Source organism: Hibiscus syriacus, unplaced genomic scaffold (assembly GCF_006381635.1).
Source record: "Hibiscus syriacus cultivar Baekdansim isolate YM2019G1 unplaced genomic scaffold, ASM638163v2 tig00110770_pilon, whole genome shotgun sequence".
In the NCBI taxonomy this organism is placed as follows: Eukaryota; Viridiplantae; Streptophyta; class Magnoliopsida; order Malvales; family Malvaceae; genus Hibiscus; species Hibiscus syriacus.
Window position 1 is genome coordinate 283017 of NW_024062854.1, and position 24042 is coordinate 307058.

General features: G+C 35.0%; 1 protein-coding gene across 2 annotated transcripts; it reads left to right on the top strand.

The window, feature by feature from the left end:
* Window positions 1-22428: 22428 nt before the first annotated feature.
* On the top strand, window positions 22429-23846 carry LOC120139693 (putative Myb family transcription factor At1g14600). 2 transcript variants are annotated; one of them, XM_039154853.1, is made up of 5 exons: window positions 22429-22832; window positions 22911-22987; window positions 23096-23132; window positions 23205-23316; window positions 23414-23846. In XM_039154853.1, exons 1-5 carry the CDS (start codon window positions 22577-22579, stop codon window positions 23784-23786), a joined length of 855 nt encoding a protein of 284 aa, XP_039010784.1. In that variant the 5' UTR covers window positions 22429-22576; the 3' UTR covers window positions 23787-23846. The 2 variants fall into 2 exon arrangements, with proteins under 2 accessions (XP_039010784.1, XP_039010783.1); XM_039154852.1 differs by having other exon boundaries at window positions 22429-22987.
* Window positions 23847-24042: the final 196 nt, after the last annotated feature.

Below are 24042 nucleotides of genomic sequence, written 5' to 3' on the forward strand. Positions count from 1 at the left end.
ATCTATTCAAAGTCAATTAAAACTCAACCCTTTCGAGTTAAATTAGCAAAGATTGCCGGGGTACGAGAAGAATGGGTGGCATCCCGTACAAAACAAAAGGCGAAAGTGAAGGCATCGCTGGACCAACATTAAAGAACTTATTCAGAGTCATCCAGATATTAAAGTCGATTCGATTTTTTGCTCTGGTATGTATGGTATCGTCATTTTCCCAAAAGTATTGGGATATGTTGAAGCTGCAGTGGTAGATTTGTTTGAACAGCTACCGAAAAAGATTAATCCTGCTTCTGCAATCCTAGCAGAGACCTTCAGATCGTTAAATGCTTGTAAAAGGTTAGGAGGTGGACGATTCTCAGGGTGTACCCAGTTGTTATATGTTTGGATCCGTAGTCATTTTTGGAGGACAGAAAAGGTTTCATACCGACGCTTTAATACGGATTACTCACCATTAAAAGAATTTCTGGAGCAGGAATGGCCGAAAGAAATTAAGAAAGATATGTGGATTAATGCCTTCGAAATCTGCAAAGCAATGACATTGTTTGGCGAGCCCCGTGGCAAATACAAGGAATTCATTTACAAATGTGGAAATTACAACTGGATAATGTTGCTCGGATTATGGGGAGGAATTGGATATGCACCACTTCTGGTCATAAGACAGTAAGGTCGTCAATTTGTACCTGTCACTGCTGGATTACAGTCATCTGAATTCACATTCCACAGCAAAATTATAAAAGAAGTATTATGGAAGCCGTTACAGCTTGGAAAACAATTTTTGTATCCGAGCTAAAGCAGCAAAAGAAATGCTAACTCCTGATTATGAAGAATGAGATCTGTCAGGAAAAACAAAAATATTCCTGGGGGTTGACATTGAATTTCATTCATCACAATGTGCAATGTTGAGAAAAGATAAAGAAAAAGGTGAGGATGAGTACAGAGCCTTACAGAAAATTACCAGGAGTTATATAATCCCGGGAAAGCATCAGGATCAAGCCAAGCAACAATACAGATGAATAAGAGTTGAACATCGAGAAAAGACGAGTTAAAGATCTGAAAGGAAAGAATAGCCGTCTACTCAAAGCCTTGAGAAAGGAAACAAAAATGGAAGATTTTTGAGGTCGACAGAAGAGAGCGAATTATAAAACAAGGCTGAGCACGCGAGATCATGAATGAAATGCAAAGAGAAAGAGATCGAGTCAAAGATGTAGAAGAAATGAAGAATGACATCTTTAATAAATTTGAAGGTGAGAAAAATATCATGTTCAAGGGATTTGAATCTGAAATGAACCATTGATTGCTGAACTTGAAGTCAGAGGCCAAAAGATGGAAGAATCCAATGTTGAAAAAGAAAAATGGGAGCTGGAAAGAAAAAATTTCAACACCAGACTTGAGGTAGAACAGGAAGTGGCTAGAAATTGGATGCGAAGATGCAGAAACAAAGATGTGCAGATCCAGAAGCTAATCAAGAACACAAGAAGCACGAACAAAACTTGAAGAAGATCTGATCAGTCTAGAAAAAACTCAGAGTTTAATGCTACTTTTGCAACTTGAGGAATCGTTTTCAAGAAAAGGTTCGTCTAGGGCCTAATGACCTCAAGAAAGTACTGAGGAAAATGCTTCACTGCGAAGACGCATTAGAGATCTTGAAAAAATTCTGCACAATTGTCAAGTCAGAATCACTGAGTTAGAGCAAACTCTTGGAGAATGAATAAACAGTGGCAAAAGTCAACTGAGTTCTATGTGGAAAGAAGTGAAGAAAGAAGCAAATATGGTGTTCGAGGCCATGGTTCAAATGAGTGAAGTTGCTAGATAGTTGGGGAACTACTGTTGAAGCCAAAATAATTGAGCATCAGTTGATCCAGTTTCTAAGTACGGAAAGAAGGTGTCATGGTTAATGAAAGAAATTATAGAGCTTAATAGGAAAGCTATGCCTTATCTGTAGTTATGAACTATTATAAAGAAACTTTTGTATGCCGATGAAAGTTGTTCTATGACAGTTAACTTTTTGGGATCAATGCCTTTTTTGCATACATACATTTGCATACATTCATCATTCATTTCATAATTTTCTTTATGAATAATTTTATTATTTTATTTTATTAAGATAAAATTCATTAATTAAAATTTGGAAAAAATAATATTAAAAGATTTTTCAATCGCAGTTATTCTGGCCAAAAGAGAAATACAACATCACTACGTACTAGACAAGCTACTAAGAGAATTATGGAGGATAAATACAGCGTATTGAGGAACAACATCAAAGAACAAGAAGAAATGAGAATGAAGCTAGAAAAAATTGAAGCCGTATTGCAAATTCACAAGACAGTATGATGAAGAAAATAGAGGACTTGTTTAAAAGGCAGGCTATCAGTGGAAAAATGCATGAAAATCCTGTATCTTTCGACCAAGACCCATATATCCTCTAGGTTTTCCACCAGAACCAATTTATCATTCTGGTACTACACCTATACAAATCAATGCTCGTACATCTGCATTTCAAGAAGCTAAACCACATGAAAACCAACAAGTGGATCCTGCATCTTCAAGCAAAAATCCGCTTATATCCGATGTGAAATAGGGGATATTAATACTGAGCATTTGATCCCAGATTTGAATGAGCTGAATGAGAAACAAAAAGTAAATGAAGAACTGACCAGACCCTTCATCCCACATTACTATGTTTTGTCGAAGAATGGCAGGGATATGTGAAGGTCGAGAAATTGTTTGTTAATTCACTGCTTCCAGATAGTTTGACAGGACCGGCTTTAAAATGGTATACTCAATTGACCAAAGCCAACATTAGATCCTGGAAAGATTTGGCTAAAGCATTTTTAGAGCAGTATCGCCATGTAACAGACATGGTCCCTGATAGATGGACTCTCTAAAATTTGGAGAAAAAGAATAATGAAACATTCAGACAGTATGCCCAGAGATGGCGTGACACTGCGGCCCAAGTTCAACCACCTTTGTCAGAAAAAGAGGCCACAGTAATATTTGTTCATACCTTGAAGGCTCCTTATTTAAATCATCTAATGGGGAATGCAACCAGAAATTTTGCAGATTTGGTCATTTCTGGAGAACTCATTGAAAATGTTTTGAAAAGTGGTAAGATTGAATCAAATGATGGATCTAGTTCCAAAAGACCTACGTACCGGAAAAAGGAGAATGAAGTCAACAATGCAAATTCTTACAGCAAGGATTCATCGAAAAGTGTTACAATAACCAAGCCAAGGGTTAAGAAAGAGGAAACAAACACTAATCGAACAGAGTCCAGAGGATCTCGAAAAGAAAATGAAAGGTTGTCTTTTACACCATTACCAGTACCATATGCGGAGATCTATGATTCACTGTTAAAAGCAGATGTCATAAGGCCTTATCCTTTGGTTCCCATGCAACCACCATTCCTTCCTTGGTATGATACAAAGGCACACTGTGTTTACCATGAAGGAATTACGGGTCATTCCATTGAAAACTGTTTAGCATTCAAAAGGGTGGTTCAAAATTTGATCAACACTGGGAAATTGGAATTCAATACACCATCTGCATCAATCATCCATTGCCAAATCATGGAGATAAAAACGAATGCAATTCAGGAAGAGAACAGAAAGAAAGCAAAAACTGACATTTCTGAAATTAAATCTCCGTTTGTTTGGGTATTCCAACAACTCTCTTTAGCCGGTATAATTCCACAACAATTCAGACCAAAGCAAAATGAAGGCAGGAATTATTGTGAATATCATCAAGAGAAGGGGCATAAAATTCAACTATGTCTTGAGTTTAGGGATTTGGTGCAAAAATTGATGAACAACAGAGAAATAGAATTCTTTGAAGAAGAACTAGGAAAAAAAGAAGATGATGTTTGCTCATCAGAGGATTCTAAACCTAATCAAAGAATAAATGATCCTGTGATCATAAATGTGAAATCATCTACGGCGATTCCTGCACCAATAAAGCCGAAAGTAGTTATCACCACTCCTCTACCATTTCCATACAAAGATACCCGCAGGGTACCTTGGAATTATACTACCAATGTTTTGGTAGGAGGATCTGTTTCTCTAGAAAAAAACAGAAGAGAAAATACAAAGTCTGAGTACAACATCGACGTCTGAAGCAGTGAGCGAGGTCGGTTTCTTTACGAGAAGTGGGAGATGTTACTCTCCCGAAACATCCAATGCTTCAGAACAAGTGAAAGCAAAAGGAAAAACCATGGCAATACCTCAGAAGGTATTTGAGGATGAATCCCTTCTAGCATTTAATGAGCCTGTGACAGAAAAACAAGCCCAAGAATTTTTGAAATTCTTGAAACATAGTGAGTATAGTGTGGTTGAACAACTACACAAACAACAAGCGAGAATTTCTATTCTTGATCTCTTGATGAATTCAGAGCACATAGAAATGCTTTGATGAAAATCCTCAATCAAACATTTATCCCCGAAGATATATCCTCAATAACTTGACAGAATTGTGGGACATATAGCCGCTGCCAATTACATAACATTCACAGATGATGAAATACCGGAAGGCGGAATGGGGTCAGTAAAAGCTTTGAACATCACGACACATTGTCATGGTCATGTGTTGCCAGGAGTATTGATTGACAATGGATCCGCTCTCAACTTGATGCCTCTAGTCACACTTCAAAGAATGCCTCTGGATCAATCACACATTAAGAGTTATCAGAATGTAGTACGAGCATTTGATGGTACTAAAAAAGAAGTGCTTGGGAAAATGGAAAAACCGTTGTTAATTGGCCCAGTCGTGTACAATATTGACTTTGTGGTGATGGACATCCACCCCACATATAATTGTCTATTAGGGAGGCCATGGATTCATTCAGCAGGAGCCGTTCCTTCTTCATTACATCAGAAATTAAAATTTGTTGTTGATGGACACTAATATGCGTAGGAGCTGAAGAAGAAATCATTGCATCGGTAACAAGTGATGTTCCATATATCGACACCAATGATGATGCTCTTGAATGCTCTTTCCGAGCTCTTGAATTTGTAAATGCAACCTTTATTGCAGAAGGAAGCAAAATTCCATATCCCAGATTGTCTGATTGCACCAAGATGACAGTACAACAAACTTTAGGCATCAGAGCTAAAGCTGGGAAAGGTCTAGGAAAGAATCTTCAAGGGATTTCAGTTCCTATCAGTATAAAGATGAAAAAAGATCGTTTTGGGCTAGGGTTTAAGCCCAATTTTCAGCAAAAGAACAAAGAGATGAAAAGAAGATGTGAAGACAGAAAGGCAAAATTGAAAGGAGGTGAAATCCTTTGGAAACACATGTCTTTCCCACAGTTGAAGACCATATTCAGATCAGGGGGAACAATTAATGTAGAACAGCAGCTTGTTGAAGCCTTTAAAGAAGAAAAGTTGACGAAAGATCAAGACATAGTCGAAGAAGCTATGAATGGATTATTTATCAACATGATCATGAATGACAACAAAACTGGCAAATACTTGGATAGGATTCGACCATGTCTTCCTGGAGAAACACTCACCAATTGGACTACTGAAGATATTCCTATAGTTTTTAATATTAACGCAGAGTAATATTCAGAACTAATCTTTATGTTTAGTTCAAAAATATGAAAACTTTTTGTTATCTTGTAAAAGAAATTATGGTAAATATAAGAAATTTTCTTTAAAATTTTCATATGGCAATCATTCTTTACATTTTTTTTTACATTTTTTACATTTATTTATTTCATAAATTTACTATATTCTTTCGGAAATATGTCCGACTTAAATTTGCAGGTGTCACCGTGTTAATAGCATGTGTATTCCTAAATTTAATCCATTGATAAATTTAGAGCAGCCCATATGTCTGGAAGAAATCAATGGGTGTGAGGATGAACTGGAATGTGATGTTCCTACTGAACTATTAAGATTGGTAGAAAAAGAAGACAAACAAATTCTACCCCACAAAGAAAAGGTTGAGACTGTGAATTTGGGAACAGATGAAGAAATAAAAGAGGTGAAAATTGGTACTACTCTGACCATCCAGATAAAGCAAGAATTGATAAATCTCCTTCAAGAGTTCAAAGATATCTTTGCCTGGTCTTATCAAGATATGCCTGGTTTAAGCACAGATATAGTGATACACAAGCTTCCAATCAATCCAAAATATAAACCGGTCCAACAAAAGCTCAGACGAATGAGGCCAGAAATGTTGTTGCAAATCAAAGAAGAAGTGATGAAACAAATCAATGCAGGTTTCCTACAGGCATCTAAATACCCAGAATGGGTAGCGAACATTGTTCCCGTACCAAAGAAAAATGGGAAAGTTCGAATGTGTGTGGATTACAGAGATCTCAACAAAGCTAGTCCGAAAGATAGCTTTCCATTACCCCACATAGACACACTGGTGGACAATACTGCAGGGCACGCATGGTTTTCATTTATGGATGGATTTTCAGGATATAATCAGATAAAAATGAATCCTTAAGACTTGGAAAAAACAACATTTATAACCATGTGGGGCACATTCTGTTATAAAGTAATGCCATTTGGATTGAAAAATGCAGGGGCAACATATCAAAGAGCCATGGTAACTTTGTTTCATGACATGATGCACAAAGAGATTGAAGTATACGTAGATGACATGATTGCCAAATCCCGAACTGAAGAAGAACATATTCAAAATTTGAGGAAGCTTTTCCAAAGATTGAGGAAGTATCAACCCGCTAAATGCACTTTTGGGGTAACTTCCGGGAAACTTTTGGGATTTGTAGTCAGCAAAAAAGGAATCGAGATTGATCCAGATAAAGTCAAAGCAATTCAAGATCTTCCACCACCCAATACAAAAAAAGAAGTTCGAGGATTTTTGGGAAGATTAAATTATATATCTCGGTTCATTTCTCAATTAACTGACAAATGTGATCCAGTGTTCAAATTACTTCGAAAGAACAATCCTGAAGTCTGGAATGAAGAATGTCAAGAAACTTTGGATATTATTAAGAAATATTTATCCAATGCCCCAATTTTAGTATCACCAATGCCTGATAGACCATTAATTCTCTACTTGACGGTCTTCGAAAATTCGATGGGATGTGTACTAGGACAGCATGATGAATCAGGAAGGAAAGAAAAAGCTATTTATTATCTGAGCAAGAAATTTACTGATGGTGAAATTCGATATCCACCAATACAAAAATTATGTTGTGCTTTGGTGTGGACTACTCGAAGACTCAGACAATATATGTTATACCATACTACTTGGTTGATATCCAAACTTGATCCTTTAAAGTTCTTAATGGAATCACCAGCTTTGACAGGCAGAATGGCTAGATGGCAGATGTTATTATCTGAGTTTGATATGTATGTCAACCAAAAAGCGATAAAGGAAGTGTCATAGCTGATTTTCTGGCCAGTCGTGTATCAAATGATTATCAGCCTTTGAACTTTAATTTTCCCGATGAAGATCTGTTGTGCATATCCATGAATGAAGAAGTCAGAACAAATGATGAATTTGCAACTTGGAAGCTTTATTTTGACGGAGCATCTAATGCTTTGGGACGAGGAATTGGGGCAGTGTTAATTTCTCCAGAAAATGTTTATTATCCCTTTACAAGTAGACTGGAGTTCTTTTGCACCAATAACATGGCGGAATATGAAGCTTGTATCATGGGTTGAAAGCAGCTATAGAAAGAAAAATCAAATTTCTCAAGATATATGGAGATTCATCGTTAGTGGTGTATCAATTGCGAGGAGAATGGGAAACAAAAGATCCCAAATTGTTGGAATACCGAAATTTTACCCTCGAATTAGTGAAAGAATTTGAGAGAGTTACCTTCAATTATCTCCCTCGAGAAGAAAATCAAATGGCAGATGCTTTGGCTACATTAGCTGCTATGTTTCAGGCAACTAAGAAAGTTGATATGATGCCAATCAAAATGCAAGTATATGAAATTCCTGCATATTGTTATAGTGTGGAAGAAGAGGTAGATGGTAAACCATGGTATCATGATATCCTGCAATATATCAAAAATCAAAGTTATCCACCAAATGCATCGGAAATTGATAAAAGAACCTTGAGAAGAATGGCTGCTGGATATTTTCTTGATGGCGAGATTATGTATAGAAGAAGCAATGATCAAATGCTATTGAGATGTTTAAATACCAGCGAAGCTAGAAGCATCATTGAAGAAGTACACAGTGGAATATGTGGAACACATGCAAATGGTCTTTCCATGGCCAGAAAGATAATGAGATATGGATACTATTGGGCTACTATGTACACAGATTGCATTGATTATGCAAGGAAATGTCATAAATGCCAGATATATGCAGACAAAATTCATGTACCCCCATCTCCTTTACATGTAATGACAGCACCCTGGCCATTTTCTATGTGGGGAATAGATGTCATTGGAGCAATTACACCAAAAGCATCGAATGGACATTGTTTCATCCTTGTGGCAATTGATTATTTTACCAAATGGGTTGAAGCTGCTTCATATACCAATATTAAGAGGTCCACAGTCTGCAAGTTCATAAAGAAAGAGATAGTTTGCCGATATGGCCTACCAGAGGATCATTACAGATAATGCTCTGAACCTGAATAACAAAATGATGACCGAACTTTGTGCACAGTTTAAGATCAAACATGCAAATTCAGTGGCATATCGTCCAAAGATGAATGGGGCAGTTGAAGCAGCAAATAAGAACATCAAGAGAATCATTACAAAGACTACTGAAACTTACAAAGATTGGCACGAGAAGTTACTTTTTGCTCTATATGCATACCGAACTACTATTCGAACATCTACTGGGGCAACGCCTTTTTCTTTAGTATATGGGATGGAAGCAGTCTTACCAATTGAAGTTGAGATTCCATCACTTCGAATATTGAGAGAAACAAAATTGGATGAATCTGAATGGATCCAAGCTAGAGTTGATCAATTGAACCTTATTGAGGAGAAAAGATTGAAAGCTATTTGCCATGGACAGATGTATAAGAAACGGATGATGAAGTCTCATGACAAAAAAGTACATCCAAGAGAATTCCAAGAGGGTGATCTAGTACTAAAAAAGATCTTACCTATACATAAAGATTTCCGTGGGAAATGGATGCCTAATTGGGAAGGGCCATACGTTGTAAAAAAGGCCTTTTCCGGAGGAGCATTGATCTTAGCAGAAATGGATGGAAAAATTCTGAGAAATCCAATAAACTCGGATTCTGTCAAGAAATATTATGCTTGAAAAAAAAAAGAAAAAGAAAAAAAAAGAGAAAAAAGAGGGGTCAAGGTGAAAACTCGCAAAGAGCATCTTGTAACCAAAAGAAGGATTTGAGTTGAAAACCTGAAAAGGCGGCTCAAATGCAGGTTGATATTAGGCATTTGGCAATTGAACTCTCTTAAGATTTTGATAGTTTGGAAGAAACTTCACATCTACAAGCATTTCAACAACGTTTGAGATCTTCCAGACAAAAGCTTACATCATCTCTAAATTATGTCAATTTGATTAATTTAGAAATACTTATGCTTATAATTTGTTGAGACATTTGAATTTTTATCATTCTTATGTTTGCCATAACTTTGAATACAATTCTATTTATTTCAAGTTCAATTTATTTGAGATTCAATTTATTTTTGGAAATTCAATTTATTCTTCTATGATTTAACATAATTTTGAAATAAATTAAAGATTTCTGAATATCACTTTATGTTAATACTTTTAAATACGTGGAATACAAAGTAAGCAAATCATCACCATCTTGAACAAGGTCGAATTTGACAATTCTACTCATCAATTGCTCCAATCGATCACCATTTAGGTCTTGCACATCTGTTTTCAAAAATATACTAAGACAGTAGAAGGCAACCTTTGTAGCTTTGATTCCAGCAAAAAGAAACAAGACATTGATATCACTGGGAAACATGTCTCTATACAGATCCTTGTGTATTGTTTTTAAGGAAACCTAGAAGCATTTCCACCTCATCAGGTTCAAGTGGAGTAACTTTATTCCTTCCGACCCATACTAGATTCCATTTTCAGCACTCATCAAGAACATACTTCTGGACACTCGAATGTGGCTCTTTGTCATAAGCTTCAAGAACCTTATAGATCCTTTCTGTCAATTTGAGACGTCCTGTACATGTTTATAAACAGTTCAACTTTGTTCTTGGATCACATGAAAGCCATCATTTCTTTGTCAATGGAAAAGCATCAGCACATGGAGGAAGCAAAATAAGAGAAAATATGTTCTTAATTGGCAGAATTATGAATATAGCCCTTTTCAGTGTGGTAGCATGGAAATACTTCGAATCTACAAATTCTGGCTCTACATCAAATAAGTATTGTGATATCCTAGTCCAAACATCAACTGAAAGATGAATTTGCCAATAGCATCTTCTGGAAGTGTTCTTTGAGTTATCTGATCTGGTTGGACAGAACAATCATTGAATTTAGAAGATGAATTTGTTAATAGCATCTTCTGGAAGTGTTCTTTGAGTTATCTGATTTGGTTTAGCAGAACCAATCATTGAATTGGGAAAATGAATGTGCTCATAGCATCTTCTGGAAGTGTTCTTTGAGTTATCTGATCTGGTTGGACAGAACCAATCATTGAATTTAGAAGATGAATTTGTTAATAGCATCTTCTGGAAGTGTTCTTTGAGTTATCTGATCTGGTTTAGCAGAACCAATCATTGAATTGGGAAGATAAATATGCTCATAGCATCTTCTGGAAGTGTTCTTTGAGTTATCTGATCTGGTTGGACAGAACCAATCATTGAATTTAGAAGATGAATTTGTTAATAGCATCTTCTGGAAGTGTTCTTTGAGTTATCTGATCTGGTTTAGCAGAACCAATCATTGAATTGGGAAGATGAATATGCTCATAGCATCTTCTGGAAGTGTTCTTTGAGTTATCTGATATGGTTGGACAAAACCAATCATTGAATTTAGAAGATGAATTTGTTAATAGCATCTTCTGGAAGTGTTCTTTGAGTTATCTGATCTGGTTTAGCAGAACCAATCATTGAATTGGGAAGATGAATATGCTCATAGCATCTTCTAGAAGTGTTCTTTGAGTTATCTGATCTGGTTTAGCAGAACCAATCATTGAATTGGGAAGATGAATATGCTCATAGCATCTTCTGGAAGTGTTCTTTGAGTTATCTGATCTGGTTTAGCAGAACCAATCATTGAATTGGGAAGATGAATATGCTCATAGCATCTTCTGGAAGTGTTCTTTGAGTTATCTGATCTGGTTTGGCAGAACCAATCATTGAATTTGGAAGATGAATGTGCTCATAGCATCTTCTGGAAGTGTTCTTTGAGTTATCTGATCTGGTTTGGTAAGAACTACAGAACCAATCATTAGAATTAAAAGATGAACTGCATGATCGTCTTCATTAAGAAGTTTCTTTTCAAGCTTCTTTTGCTTATTCCTTTCCCAAAAATCATAGCACAAGTTTCGCCTTTGCTTGTAACTGGGATCATCACATAATGGCTTCCCATCTTTTACCGGAAGAAAGCTATTTGAAGTTTCAGCCTCTGAGAATCACATTTTTGTCAAGTATAACAGTTTATTCTCTTCATCAGAATCAGAAGTCAAGATTTCTCGGTATTAGAAGAACTATCGATATCTGTGAAATCATCTTGAAAGGTCACTTCATAATCAGATGAATTGTTATCAGAATCAACATGTTGCCTGAATACAAGCTTTTCAAGAGCCTATACTATTGAGTTTTATTCTCAAGAGGTTTTGTGACATTATATCTACATCTATATTTGTCAAAGATGATAGATTCTTTGTTTTGAAGAAGAAAGATCTATTGGGTTTTTACAATTGAAGAAATACTCAATTCACCAATCTGAAATCAAACAACTTAACATTCATGCATCATATTTAGGCATTTGCAAAAATAGATGCATTTTCATTCATTTTTATTCCTGTTGAATTTTTAACAGGAATTTCAAAGATTTTAGCAAAGATTCAAATCTATCATTTGATGGATTGACATTTCAAGAGAAGGTTCATAATGAGAAGAACTCATCTGAAGAAGGAAGAAGAAATTCATAATGAGAAGAATTTGTTCAACCTTCTGCCTAATTCTATCACTTGATGGATTAGCTTTTCCAGAGAAGGTTCATAATGAGAAGAACTCATCTGAAGAAGGAAGAAGAAATTCATAATGAGAAGAATTTGTTCAACCTGTTACCTGAATTCATCACTTGATGGATTATCTTTTCCAGAGAAGGTTCATAATGAGAAGAACTCATCTGAAGAAGGAAGAAGAAGTTCATAATGAGAAGAATTTGTTCAACCTTTTTTCTGAATTCATCAAATTGATGGATTATCTTTTCCAGAGAAGGTTCATAATGAGAAGAACTCATCTGAAGAAGGAAGAAGAAGTTCATAATGAGAAGAACTTGTTCAATCTTTTGCTTGAATTCATCATTTGATGGATCAACATTGCCAGGTAGAGTTCATAATGAGAAGAACTCGTCATCTGAAAAAGGAAGAAGAAGTTCATAATGAGAAGAACTTGTTCAATCTTTTGCTTGAATTCATCATTTGATGGATCATCATCCCCAGCAGAAAGTTCATAATGAGAAGAACTCATCTGAAGAAAGAGAAGAATTTATTCAATATCTCCATTATAATCAAGTGAAGCCAAATGGATAAAAAATTTTATTATCTTTTCATCTTTGCCCTATTCTTGTTAACACAAGAATGAGCAAAGAGGGGCAGCTGAAGATACTAAATTTTTTACCCATATTATTATTATTATTATTATTATTACTATTATTATTATTATTATTATATCATTATTATTATTATTATTAATATATATTAAATAAATATATATAAATAAATAATTACAGACCAATTACAACTGGACCGACCCAGTTACAAACAAACCAAAACCGGTCCAGATCAAACCAGAAACCCTAAACATTTGGGGTTCCAGTTAGGGTTTCCTAACCCTAATCTAGTCGGCCGCCTCATCACAGCCGTTGGATATGAGAGATCCAACGGTCCAGATTGCTCCAGATGAAAACCCTAGGGTCTGATACCCTAGGGACACGCAGGTGCTGCTGCTATCTCGCCGCCTCCGCCGCTGCCACGTCCCAACCGAAGGCTCCAGAAGCTCCAACGCCAGCCGTCCACGCCATGGCTACGGGTTGAGTCACCACTGGTAGTCCGGTGACTCACCGAGACCCCCTCTTCGGACCAGTCCGATAGCCACACCGGTGGTGGCTATAAAAACCACCACCCCAACCTGAAAAAAAAAGAAGAGAAACAGGGACAGAAAAAAAAACAGAGATAGACGAGGAAACAGGAGATCGAGAGAGATACAAAGAAACTAGATACTAAAAACTACCAACGATCTCAACAACCATTCAGCAAATAAACAGAAAAGAAAGGAAAAGGAAGGAAAGAAACTTACCGAGGAAGCCTCGACCACCAGATCTCGTCAGAACCTTCGAAATACCGAAGGTATTTTTGTAGATTCGCTCCGATTAGGAGCTTTTTAAGGGAAAAGAACACCGGGACCGTCCTTAGGACGGTCCGATCTATCTATTAGTGTGAAAATAAATTTTTCCGGCCACCAAATGCGGTGGCCGGCGGTGACATTCACGGCGGCACACGGTTGTCGTCCGGTGACCGGCTTCCCTCCGATGAGGGAAGCTAGAGAGAGGCGAGAGAGTTTTAAAACTCTCTCAGTTTAGAGAGAGAGAGTGAAATGAGAAATGAGATAGCTGGCCCTTCGGGCCAGCCGTTTTGGGCATAAATAGCCCTTCTCAAACGACGCCGTTTTGGGGAGGGCTATTCGTGTAATTAAACAATAGTTAAACCCCGTCCGCAGTCCTCCGAACTTGTAAACTTTACATTTTAGCCACTAAATTGAATTTATAATATTTTTAATTCAGTCTTCGAATTTTAATTTCTTTTATTTTAATCCTTTATATTAAAATAATATATTTAGGATAAATAACAGATTTAATCCCTTAATTTTAATAAATAAGATTTTAATCCTTAGTTTATATTTTTAATTTATTTTATTCTAATATCCGAATTTTAGATAATTTTATTTTAGTCATTAAATAAATAAAATAAAGAAATAGCATGTTTAATCCCTATAATTTTGATTAATTATAAATTAGATTTTTAAATTTTATTTTTACTATAATTTAGTCATATGTTTTCATTTATTTTACTGCTTTTAAAATATATTATTTTAGTGGTATTTTTATTTTATTTGTTTATATATTTATGTATTCATAAATATATATATAATAAATAGTAATTTTTAAATATTTTTTTTAATATCGAAGAAAAGGACAGTCTTAATACAACTGGATGTCCTATTCTGATATTTTAAAATTAAAAATTAAACAATATTATTTAAATTAATATTTATCAATATCAAAGAAAAGAGCTGTCTTAAGGCACCTAGAAGTTCTTTTCTGATATTTTTTAAATAAATAAATATTTTTATATAATTTTGAAATAATAGGATTATAAACTAAATATATTTTTTAATTTTTTAATTTTAACAATAGAGACAATTTATAATTAAAAAGTACCAATTTTGGGCGTTGTAGGGGTGCTAATCCTTCCCTAAACGTAATCGACCACGAATCCCTTTTTATTATTAAAAAGAATGAATTTTTGGTTATAAACGCAGATCAGATTATTTTTTTTAATTGATGTTTTCTTAAAATTCTTTTAAAAAAAATAATAATAATTTTTAGGTATTCGACCTACCTGATCCAAAAGGCCGATGGCGACTCCCAAATTATTTTCAAAACTATTTATTCACATCAATTTCCCCGCCAAGTATAATATTTCGTGCCCGGACGAAAACCGGTTACGACACATAGAATTAAGCAACAAAAACCAGCTTAACCTCCCTCATGTAACCAAAGAAGAAAGAAAATAGAAAACTTGTAATCCTCAACTTCTATACCCCAAGCAATACAAAGTTTATTATTTATACCTCCTTGTTTTATCATAAGCCTCATACGAACATTGCCTATGAGACTTCTTGACTCCAAGTCCCCACCGATCGCTGCAATTGACACAAATGTAAAATATCTCCCTTCACATTGGTTTTTTTTTTATTAGTTTAACCCCTCAATTTTGAATCTATTATCATTTTATTTTTTGGATTCTTCTCTTTAAAACTGATGATATGACCCAATCAGGTTCTGTTGTATGTAATTTTTTTTATAAAAAAAATCTATTACACTTGACATAACCTAATTGAGTCACACTATATTTTTATTAGAAAATGTTAAAGGATTTAAGTGATAATAAATTAAAAGTTAAAAGACCAAACTGACCAAAAAATAGTAAAAGGACCAAAGCGAGATTTTCACTAAAGTAGATAGGGCATTCTAGGTATTAAGCCTTTTTTAAAATAAGCCTAAGCCGGTTGGGATATTAGCTGATGCTATGGTGAAGTTTGGAGTACGTACTAGCAATTTCTTTTGGTGATGCTAATTTTTTTAGGTTTTAGTTTGGAATTATTTTCATCACAAAGACTAGTATGATGCCTTTGATAGTCAAATGCCAATATAACACTAATTATACACTTTATTCTTCTGTATAAATTGTGAATATACAATTTTATATGATATTATGAAAATATACAATTTTATATGATATTATGAAAATATAATTATGGTAATATTATTAAAATGTGAAATATAAATATATATTAACTTATTAAAAGCAATGTAACATATTGAATTATCATGAAATTTATATAAATATTTGTGTCAATTGCTGCTATATTACATTGATATCAAAACAAAAATTACTAAATTAATTCGGAATTGAGCCGGCAATGCATGTTATTAGTCTATTAATGTGTTCAAGAATTCGTAGTTTGACTTGAGGAGAAATGGCAATGCTGTGCATGACTGGACTAGTATTGATAATGAAAATTATAACTTTATAAGAAAGGGTTAGGCTTTAGAATACCCACTACCACTTATTAAATGTCATTTAAAATTAACGAAATCGGGATATTACAAATATTCCTACCCTATTTCAATGGTTAAATATTTAGACTCCAATGTAAAAAAAAAAAATCTTAGGTTTAAATAGGGGTAAATTACTCGAGCTTGAACGAACATAGTTATATTTTTATTTTTTTCGAAAGCATTCATGTCCGTTTAAATGTTAAGTATCGTGTTCGTTTATTTATTTTTTATGGTGTTCGTGTTCGTTCATTTAGCGTTAGCAAATATGTTCGTTTAACGTTCACAAACATAATTGTTTAATGTTCGACGACCAACATTCTCTTTTTATCCCATTATTTGCAAGCTAAAAAAATGGTGAAATTACACTACTAAGCCTTAATTTTCTTAGGCTTTATAGTTTGAACTCCAAAGTTCACCTATGTTCAATTTAGTCTCTAACTTCACCAATATTTAAAATGTCAATAAATAAAAAGGAAAAAAGAAAATGAGTAAACGAGTCGATAAACGAGCTTGTAAACGAACCAATAAACAAGCTTATAAACAAGTCGAGAAACGATCTTATAAATGAACTTGTTCGTGAACATAAACGAACCGAAAACATCTCTATTCGTGTTCATTCATTTATTAAATAAATATAACAAATTTGTTCATTTTCGTTTATTTAGTTTAATAAACGAACATCTACAAACGACTCACGAATAATTCATTGAACACTTTATTCATTTATATCCCTAGATTTAAATCATCCTTCTTGTAGTAAATAAGATATGATGAGCGGTCAATGCTCGCAATCTATGTGGGACGAGTGTCCGCCCCAACACAATTTAATTTAAATATTAATTTTAGTAAATTACAATAAAATATTAATCTAGCTTAATGGTTGAGCATTCAGACTTTTATATAACGGGTTTAGGGTTCAATACATTTTCTTAACCTAGGTAGAACATTTTTCTTTGATTTTATTTAATTAATAAAATAATATCACATGTGATCACCTTATCAATTAAATAAAAATATTAAAAAATAACATAAAAGAAAAATCATGTGAAAATTGAAAAAAATACAATAGATTGGTTCATCGATGAAAATGAATAAAAAATGTCCATGTCGTATTTTAATCGATTAAACATCTTATTTTTTTTCTTTAATGACTTTAAAAATGACTAAAACATGTAAATTATTTTTTTAAAAGTCTAAAGTGATCAAAAAGTAGTATTTGTTGATAACTTTGTTTTCAGTAATTGACAATACACATACTCTACAAACATATATAGTTGCTCGAACGCAAAACCTCTAAGGAGAATAACATTCACTTTAACTACTAATGTCATTAGATGGGTTCGACAAAAAATGTAATTAAATCATAAGGTTTTGAAGTGGGTTATAAAAGGTTTAGTTATTAAATTGATAAAATGAGTATAGTTAGGTTAAATAGTGAATAAAGTATATATCATATGGTATAGTTTAATTTTAGGATTATAGTTTAAGTTTAAATAGGGGAATCGTGATAGAATTGATGCAAGTTGAAGGATCCTTGAGATTTGAAATGGTGACACTCGAAACCTAAACATTTATTATATAGTAGTTATACACATATATACATAAGCACAACAGGTCTAGAACTTTTAAAAAGTAAATATTGAATCCAAAGACAGATATCCTGTTTTCTTTAAGATAAATAAACATCCTATATATTCTGATCCTCCCGATGGTAGATCCGCATTAACAGGTTCACGTCTTCTCATGCACGTTCAAAATTTACATAGAAAAACAAAGGTAACCACCACGGTTTACTTTACAGGTTGGGAAATTGCAGCAGAATCTGTCAGAAAAACCAAACCCTTCTATAATAATTTTCACAAGCTATAACACCAACCGCCTTTGCCCTCTCCTGTCACTGTTTTCTTTGTTTCAACTTTTCAATTCATTTTAATACTCACCTTTGGACAAACTAGAAAAATACTCGTATCTTCATGTTAGAGAATTGATGAACATTGTTTTGTTTCGGGTTTTTTTTTCAAAAAAATGATAGATTATTAGATAAAGACAATCAAAGCATAATTTCACTTTTAATAAAATATTATTATTTTTTAAAATTATAAGTGTTTTCATCTATTTATTTAATGATTTAAGTAAAGATTAATTTGATTTTTCATCAAATATCTAAAGTTGTTATATTCTCAAGGTTTCTAACGATAAATCTTTATCAAACTGAAATAATTAATGTCAATTAATCCAAAGGTCAGATGATTATATCATCGAATCTTATGTTATTAATAATATCATATTATCAACAGAATTATATAACCCAAAAAAAGAGTAAAATTTCCATTCACAATCCTACATACCGTGCGCCATATTAAAAGCTTAAAACTTAAAAGCATACCCACATATAATTTAACTTTAATTCCCCAAAGCATAGGGTAAATACTTCCCACCAGTCAATGCGCAACAAATTGCGTGTAATTGTTCTTCCCCAACTGGCCAAACATAAATTCTACTACTAAATATAATATTATATTATATATATACATTTCTATGACAACGTTCAGCTCCTACTATAATCACCAACTAATAACTATAATAAGGGATAAACTTAACTTTTAGTCTATGAACTTTACAATTTTTTCAGTTTAGTCCATGAACTGTTTTTCATTCATGATTTCATGTTAGTCTCGAGATTAAGATTTTTTATCATTTTGATGACATAAGACACTATAAATATGTGACATATCATAGTCCTAGAGTAGTACATCTTCGAGTTGCTTAATTTAAGGGCTAAACTTTGCTTTACCCCTTATAATAATATTGGTTTCCCAGGGGAAAACATAGGTTGGACGGCTGTGATTTTCTCCCCCCCCCCCCCGAGATGCCCGTGCACCCTAAGAACAACCTTTTTTCAGTTTTAGAGTATTTAAGAAGTTGAATTGCAGCTATCTGCTATGGTCATGCAAGAAGAAGATGCATGGGAGAAATTAATTAAAGAAAGGACACACGAGGATGGAATCGGAATATAAGGTTTTTTCATTTCATGCAGAAATATTTAATGTTACGTCCACCTAAACAACCTTTTTGTCAAAAGTTTGGGCATTATTTCATCAAATCATGTGAATAAACAGCAAGGATATACATCTTCATATTACATCATTTTCCTCTCTATGTTATATTATCTTATAATCTATATTTAAAGTTTGTAATTGGAATTTTTTTTAATAACATCGTCTTCAAAGTTTAAATTCAATCTTTATTAACATTATCATATTATACCATACAATATATAATATATAGTCTTAAATACTGTTTAGGGTGTTTGTATATAAAAAAATTGATTATCTATGATATTATGATTATTTCCTTATTCTTAGAATAAAAAAGCTAATAGGTTAAACATTTAAAATAGGGGAGTGATGAGTGGTCCATTGTTGGGAAATAAACGATAATAAGTAATTTTCCTATAACCAGATTAGTGAGAATGCGAAATAAATGCAGAAAATAATACCCGAAATTGATAACGAAGTCCAGCCAATAATGCATACGTCTCCGGACTGCTGCAGATCTTTTACTAAGAGAGAAAATTTATAGGTGTTTACAAAACACTCACTACTCACAAGGAAGCTCTCTAGTATTGGGAGAAAGAAATGATTTGGGATGAGCATGAAGCTAAATGAGTTAGGGTATTTATAGTTGAAGCTTAAGGACTAATCTTGTAAATACCCTAAAGTGTATAGGAACTAAAATATGATTAACCCTATTTCTATTTTCCACAGAAGTGGGCTTCACCAACCGGCTGCCAAAATTAAAAATCAAATGTGCAGCAAATTAGGACTTTTGAACTGCACTAAACTTTGACTTTTCCAACAATCTCCTACTGGAAGACTGATTTTAATCTGTCTTTACACCTCGATCGATACAACAACATTTATAGTCTTGTTACTCTAGATCTGCGTCAACCCTTCTTACTTCTTGAAGTCTGACACTCCTCGCATTGAACCGTTGTCATTGGAGTTCTTTATGCCATCATGCATCGGCACTTTCTCACGGCAAAGTCTGATGCCTCTTCTTGCCTCCTCCCTTCAACACGAAGGTTGGAGTTCACATCCCACCTTGTAAAATGGGCAGTTTCTTCGTGGTTGCCTTGTCCCTCAACGTCTTGGCTCCCTTCGACTCTTGTCCACTAGTCTTTGAAGGATTGTTCCTCACTTGAACATCCTCGGCAAGCCCTTGCTTCGACCCTTCTCTTATGATGGTCTCTGAATCCATGTTCTCTACTCGAACATGCTCGGCAAACTCCTTGGACATGGCTAACTCCTCCTGCACTTGGCTTCTACTTGTCTTGGAAGAAATGAACCGTATTGAGCCAACTCTCAACGCCTCCTCGATCCTGGGTTCGTCCTCTTCTCTAGACAACTCGATCCTAAGCTCATCCATCACCTTGGATGACTCGGCTCCCCTCAGGTAATCTTGCAAAACTTCTGGCATCTTAAGTCTGCGCCCTCTCGTTTGCTCGACTCTTACCCTCGGCTTAGCATCTTTGACACTTGAACTTGTGTCAAGACTGCACACATCTTCTCCAGATCCACCATCTGGTTCATCATTGAGTTGACTTTCTCTGCCATTCGAGGAACAACATTCCTTATCATCTGACTTGCCTTCATTACAAAATCTCTTGCCGCTACCCTCGGCTTTCAGCTTTGCTTTAGAAGTCTTGTTCTTCTTGACTCCAAATTCTTTGATGGACTTGACGGTTTTCAAGGATTTAGACAGCTCCTTGACTTCCCTTCGCTCCAACATTTTCTTCGCCCATGGCTTCAATCCGAACATGAAGGTGAATAACCCATCTTCTTCTGTCATACTTGGGACTTTGAGCATGAGTTTTCTGAATCGACTCACATACTCCTTAAGTGTCCCTTTATGCTTGAGATGCCTCAACTTGGACCACGCCTCCATCCTGGCATATTGTGAACGAACCTGTTCACTTTGTACCCTCGGCTTGACGACTTTGTCTCTCGCTATCGCAACGGGTCCCTTATTATGCTCGACTGTTTTGATACCCACAGTCTCGTCACGTCTCAATCTTGGATTGACTACTTGAGAACTTGTAGTCGCACCATGTCTTGTTCCTTGCTTGGGTGCATTGATCCCCTCAATCGGATCAAGTCTTTTCCCTGGCTTGGCAGCTTTAACACTTGCAACAACGCCAATTCCCGCTACTTCTCATTCTCCCATCCTCTTCATGATAGTTGTAAGACGATGTTTCTAGGGACATCCTCTAATCAAATGAGGACCATCACAGAAGTAGCACTTCAATTTTTCCTTGCTCCCCTTCTTCTTCACACCGGGCTTAGCCTTTTCATTCTTTCCCGATGGCTTTCCTTGGCTACGAACAGTCGATGGGTCACATTGGCTATTCGAAGAGCTTCCTCTACCATCTCCCCGCTGCACCTTTTTCCGGTCTCCCCCATTATTGCCACTATCTCTGGGCATGGGCCTGGACGACACATCGCTACTTGGGTTGACACCTGCAAGCTCAGTCAGCTTTCCATCTACAACTATGGCCTCCGAAAGTCTATGGGCATCACCTTGCTCTCCCCCGAGCATTGCCCCTGGTCTAAGTCCTTCTAAGAAGGTCGTGAGCGCACCATTCAACTTCTCAATTTTCACATTCCTTTCGTCTGCAGCCATCGCTCCCACTCGAATCTGGCTTCGTCTTATAGATATTAAATTGTCACAATATCTAAAAATTTTGGGGCATGACCTCTCCCACCACTTCTTTAGTTCCGTACTTGGGCCTTGGTCTCCAACATAATAGATTTATGATATAGTCCTTAGAAATTTGTAAAGTGTTAAACTAATATGTAAAAGATATGGACTTTCATTGTATTTCTATGAAACAATACTAACGAATCTTACAATTCCACATTCAACACTTCTTATTTAGCAGCAGATTCCTTCGCTGGTGTTTTCAAAGAGTCTAAGCTCCTGGAATTAAAAGTAGAGGATTAAATTTTGAATATGCAAAGAGTAAAAGGATTGTGACCATAATTTGACCTATTCGTTCAATATGTTATGTATATCGGTGTATATTATTATTAGAGAAGTCACGAGCTGAGAAGCCCTAACCATTTCTTTTAGAGCCAACCAACAGTCTACAGGATGTTCTTATAATGCGCATTTATAGGGTCCGCCTTCATTAATTAACCCTTATCTAATCACCCTCTAATCAAGAGCTTAATATCACAAACTATTTATCGTATAATATGGAATTAACATAAATATATTTTAATATTAAAATATTTATGTAATTAATTAATTTCCATTGAACGACAACGGTCTTCTTTTGGTAAACTTGGCACCATCTTCTTCTTCTTCATCATCATTATAATTAGTTTAGTTTGGTCACCATGAAGCAAGCAAATATTAATTATTAATATGAAATATTAATTACTTACATGGAGGTCATATGAATATATATAGTAAGCAAGTGGGGCTTAGAGTTCTTTTTTCTAAAGAATAATAGTCTAAATATTCATTCCCTTCTTTGCTTGATCTGGGTAAACTCTGAATGACTTTCAAACCCTAAGTCTTCTTCGATCATCCACTTGCAAACAAAGAGAGCTCAAGTTTGTTGAAATATGGTAAGTTTCGATAGCTTCGAAGATTCCAGGACCAGCCTGAACAGCAACAACAAAGATAAAGATGACAAGAACGACTGTTACAAGCCGAGAAACGGAGAGAGCTGGAGCAATGGCTCAGTTGAAGAAAATGGAAAGAAGACTATTTCCGGATCCGTAAGGCCGTATAACCGTTCAAAAACACCGAGACTCCGGTGGACTCCCGATCTCCATCTTCGCTTTGTTCATGCAGTTGAAAGCCTAGGAGGACAAGAGAGTAAGATGATTAAGCCTGACAAACCCAGAATTTTCTTGCTGATTTATGCACTAAAAAAGTGTGATTTTATTGGCACAGGAGCAACACCCAAGTTGGTACTTCAATTGATGAACATCAAAGGCCTTAGCATAGCTCATGTGAAGAGTCATCTACAGGTTTTTTTTCTCTGTCATCTCACTAAATTGTTTCATTGACTCTTTTGAATTTAGAGAGATCCTTTTTTAACTAAATATCTCGATTTCCTTTCGAATTTATTTGGGTAGATGTATAGAAGCAAGAAGATTGATGACCCAAATCAAGGCAAGTAAAAGCTTAATTCGTTCAATCCATAGGGTTTTCTTCAAGGTTTATGAGAATTTATAAATATTGCAGCTATGTCGGATCGAGGGCTTCGTTTTGAAGGTGGAGATCATCACCATTTATACAAATTCAGCTATCTTCCCATGAGCCACGGTTTCAATAATTGGAATCCTTCAAGTTCGCGGTATGAAAAGATGTTACCGAGATAATATCTGATGTACTGATTATATATAATGCTATGTAGGGTCAATTAATCGGTAGTTTTCGTTCTAATTATTTAGGGATGGTCAAAATGTGTATAGTTCAGTTGCAGAGAAGCTATTTCAAAGCTGCAACAACAACAATTCACTTAGCTTTAGTTCAACACAAGCAATCAGGCCAAGCAGAACAATGTGCTCAATTTTTTTCACGCATCGAGGCACACTAAAGAGGAAGACAACGGAGAGCAACAACATTAACCAAGACATAGATTTGAACCTATCCTTGAAACTAGCAACGACAGCAAACAATGATGGAGTTGAAAAAGGGTTCGATGATAGCACTTTCTCTCTTTCGTTGGCTTCTTCTTCTTCATCGTTCTCAAGGCTCAGTGGTGGTGATGGTAAGAAACAGGCGAGGACGACAATAGCAAGTACTCTAGATCTCACTTTATGAATGAGACAATTCTGAGTGAGATCTTGAAGTACTTGTGTCTGAATTCCACGCTATAAAATCAAATGTTCATATAGATATATTGTTTCGATATTATATTAAAATCAATTGTGAATCATTGTCGAAATACAAAAGGTCAATATCAATCAAATCAATACCCCACTTCGTTTCATTTTTCTTCTTTTTGTAGTTTCCATTGTTTGTTTGTGCATGGATTCCGAGAAAAAATAATAAAATTTAGCATTGCTAGATATGCTCG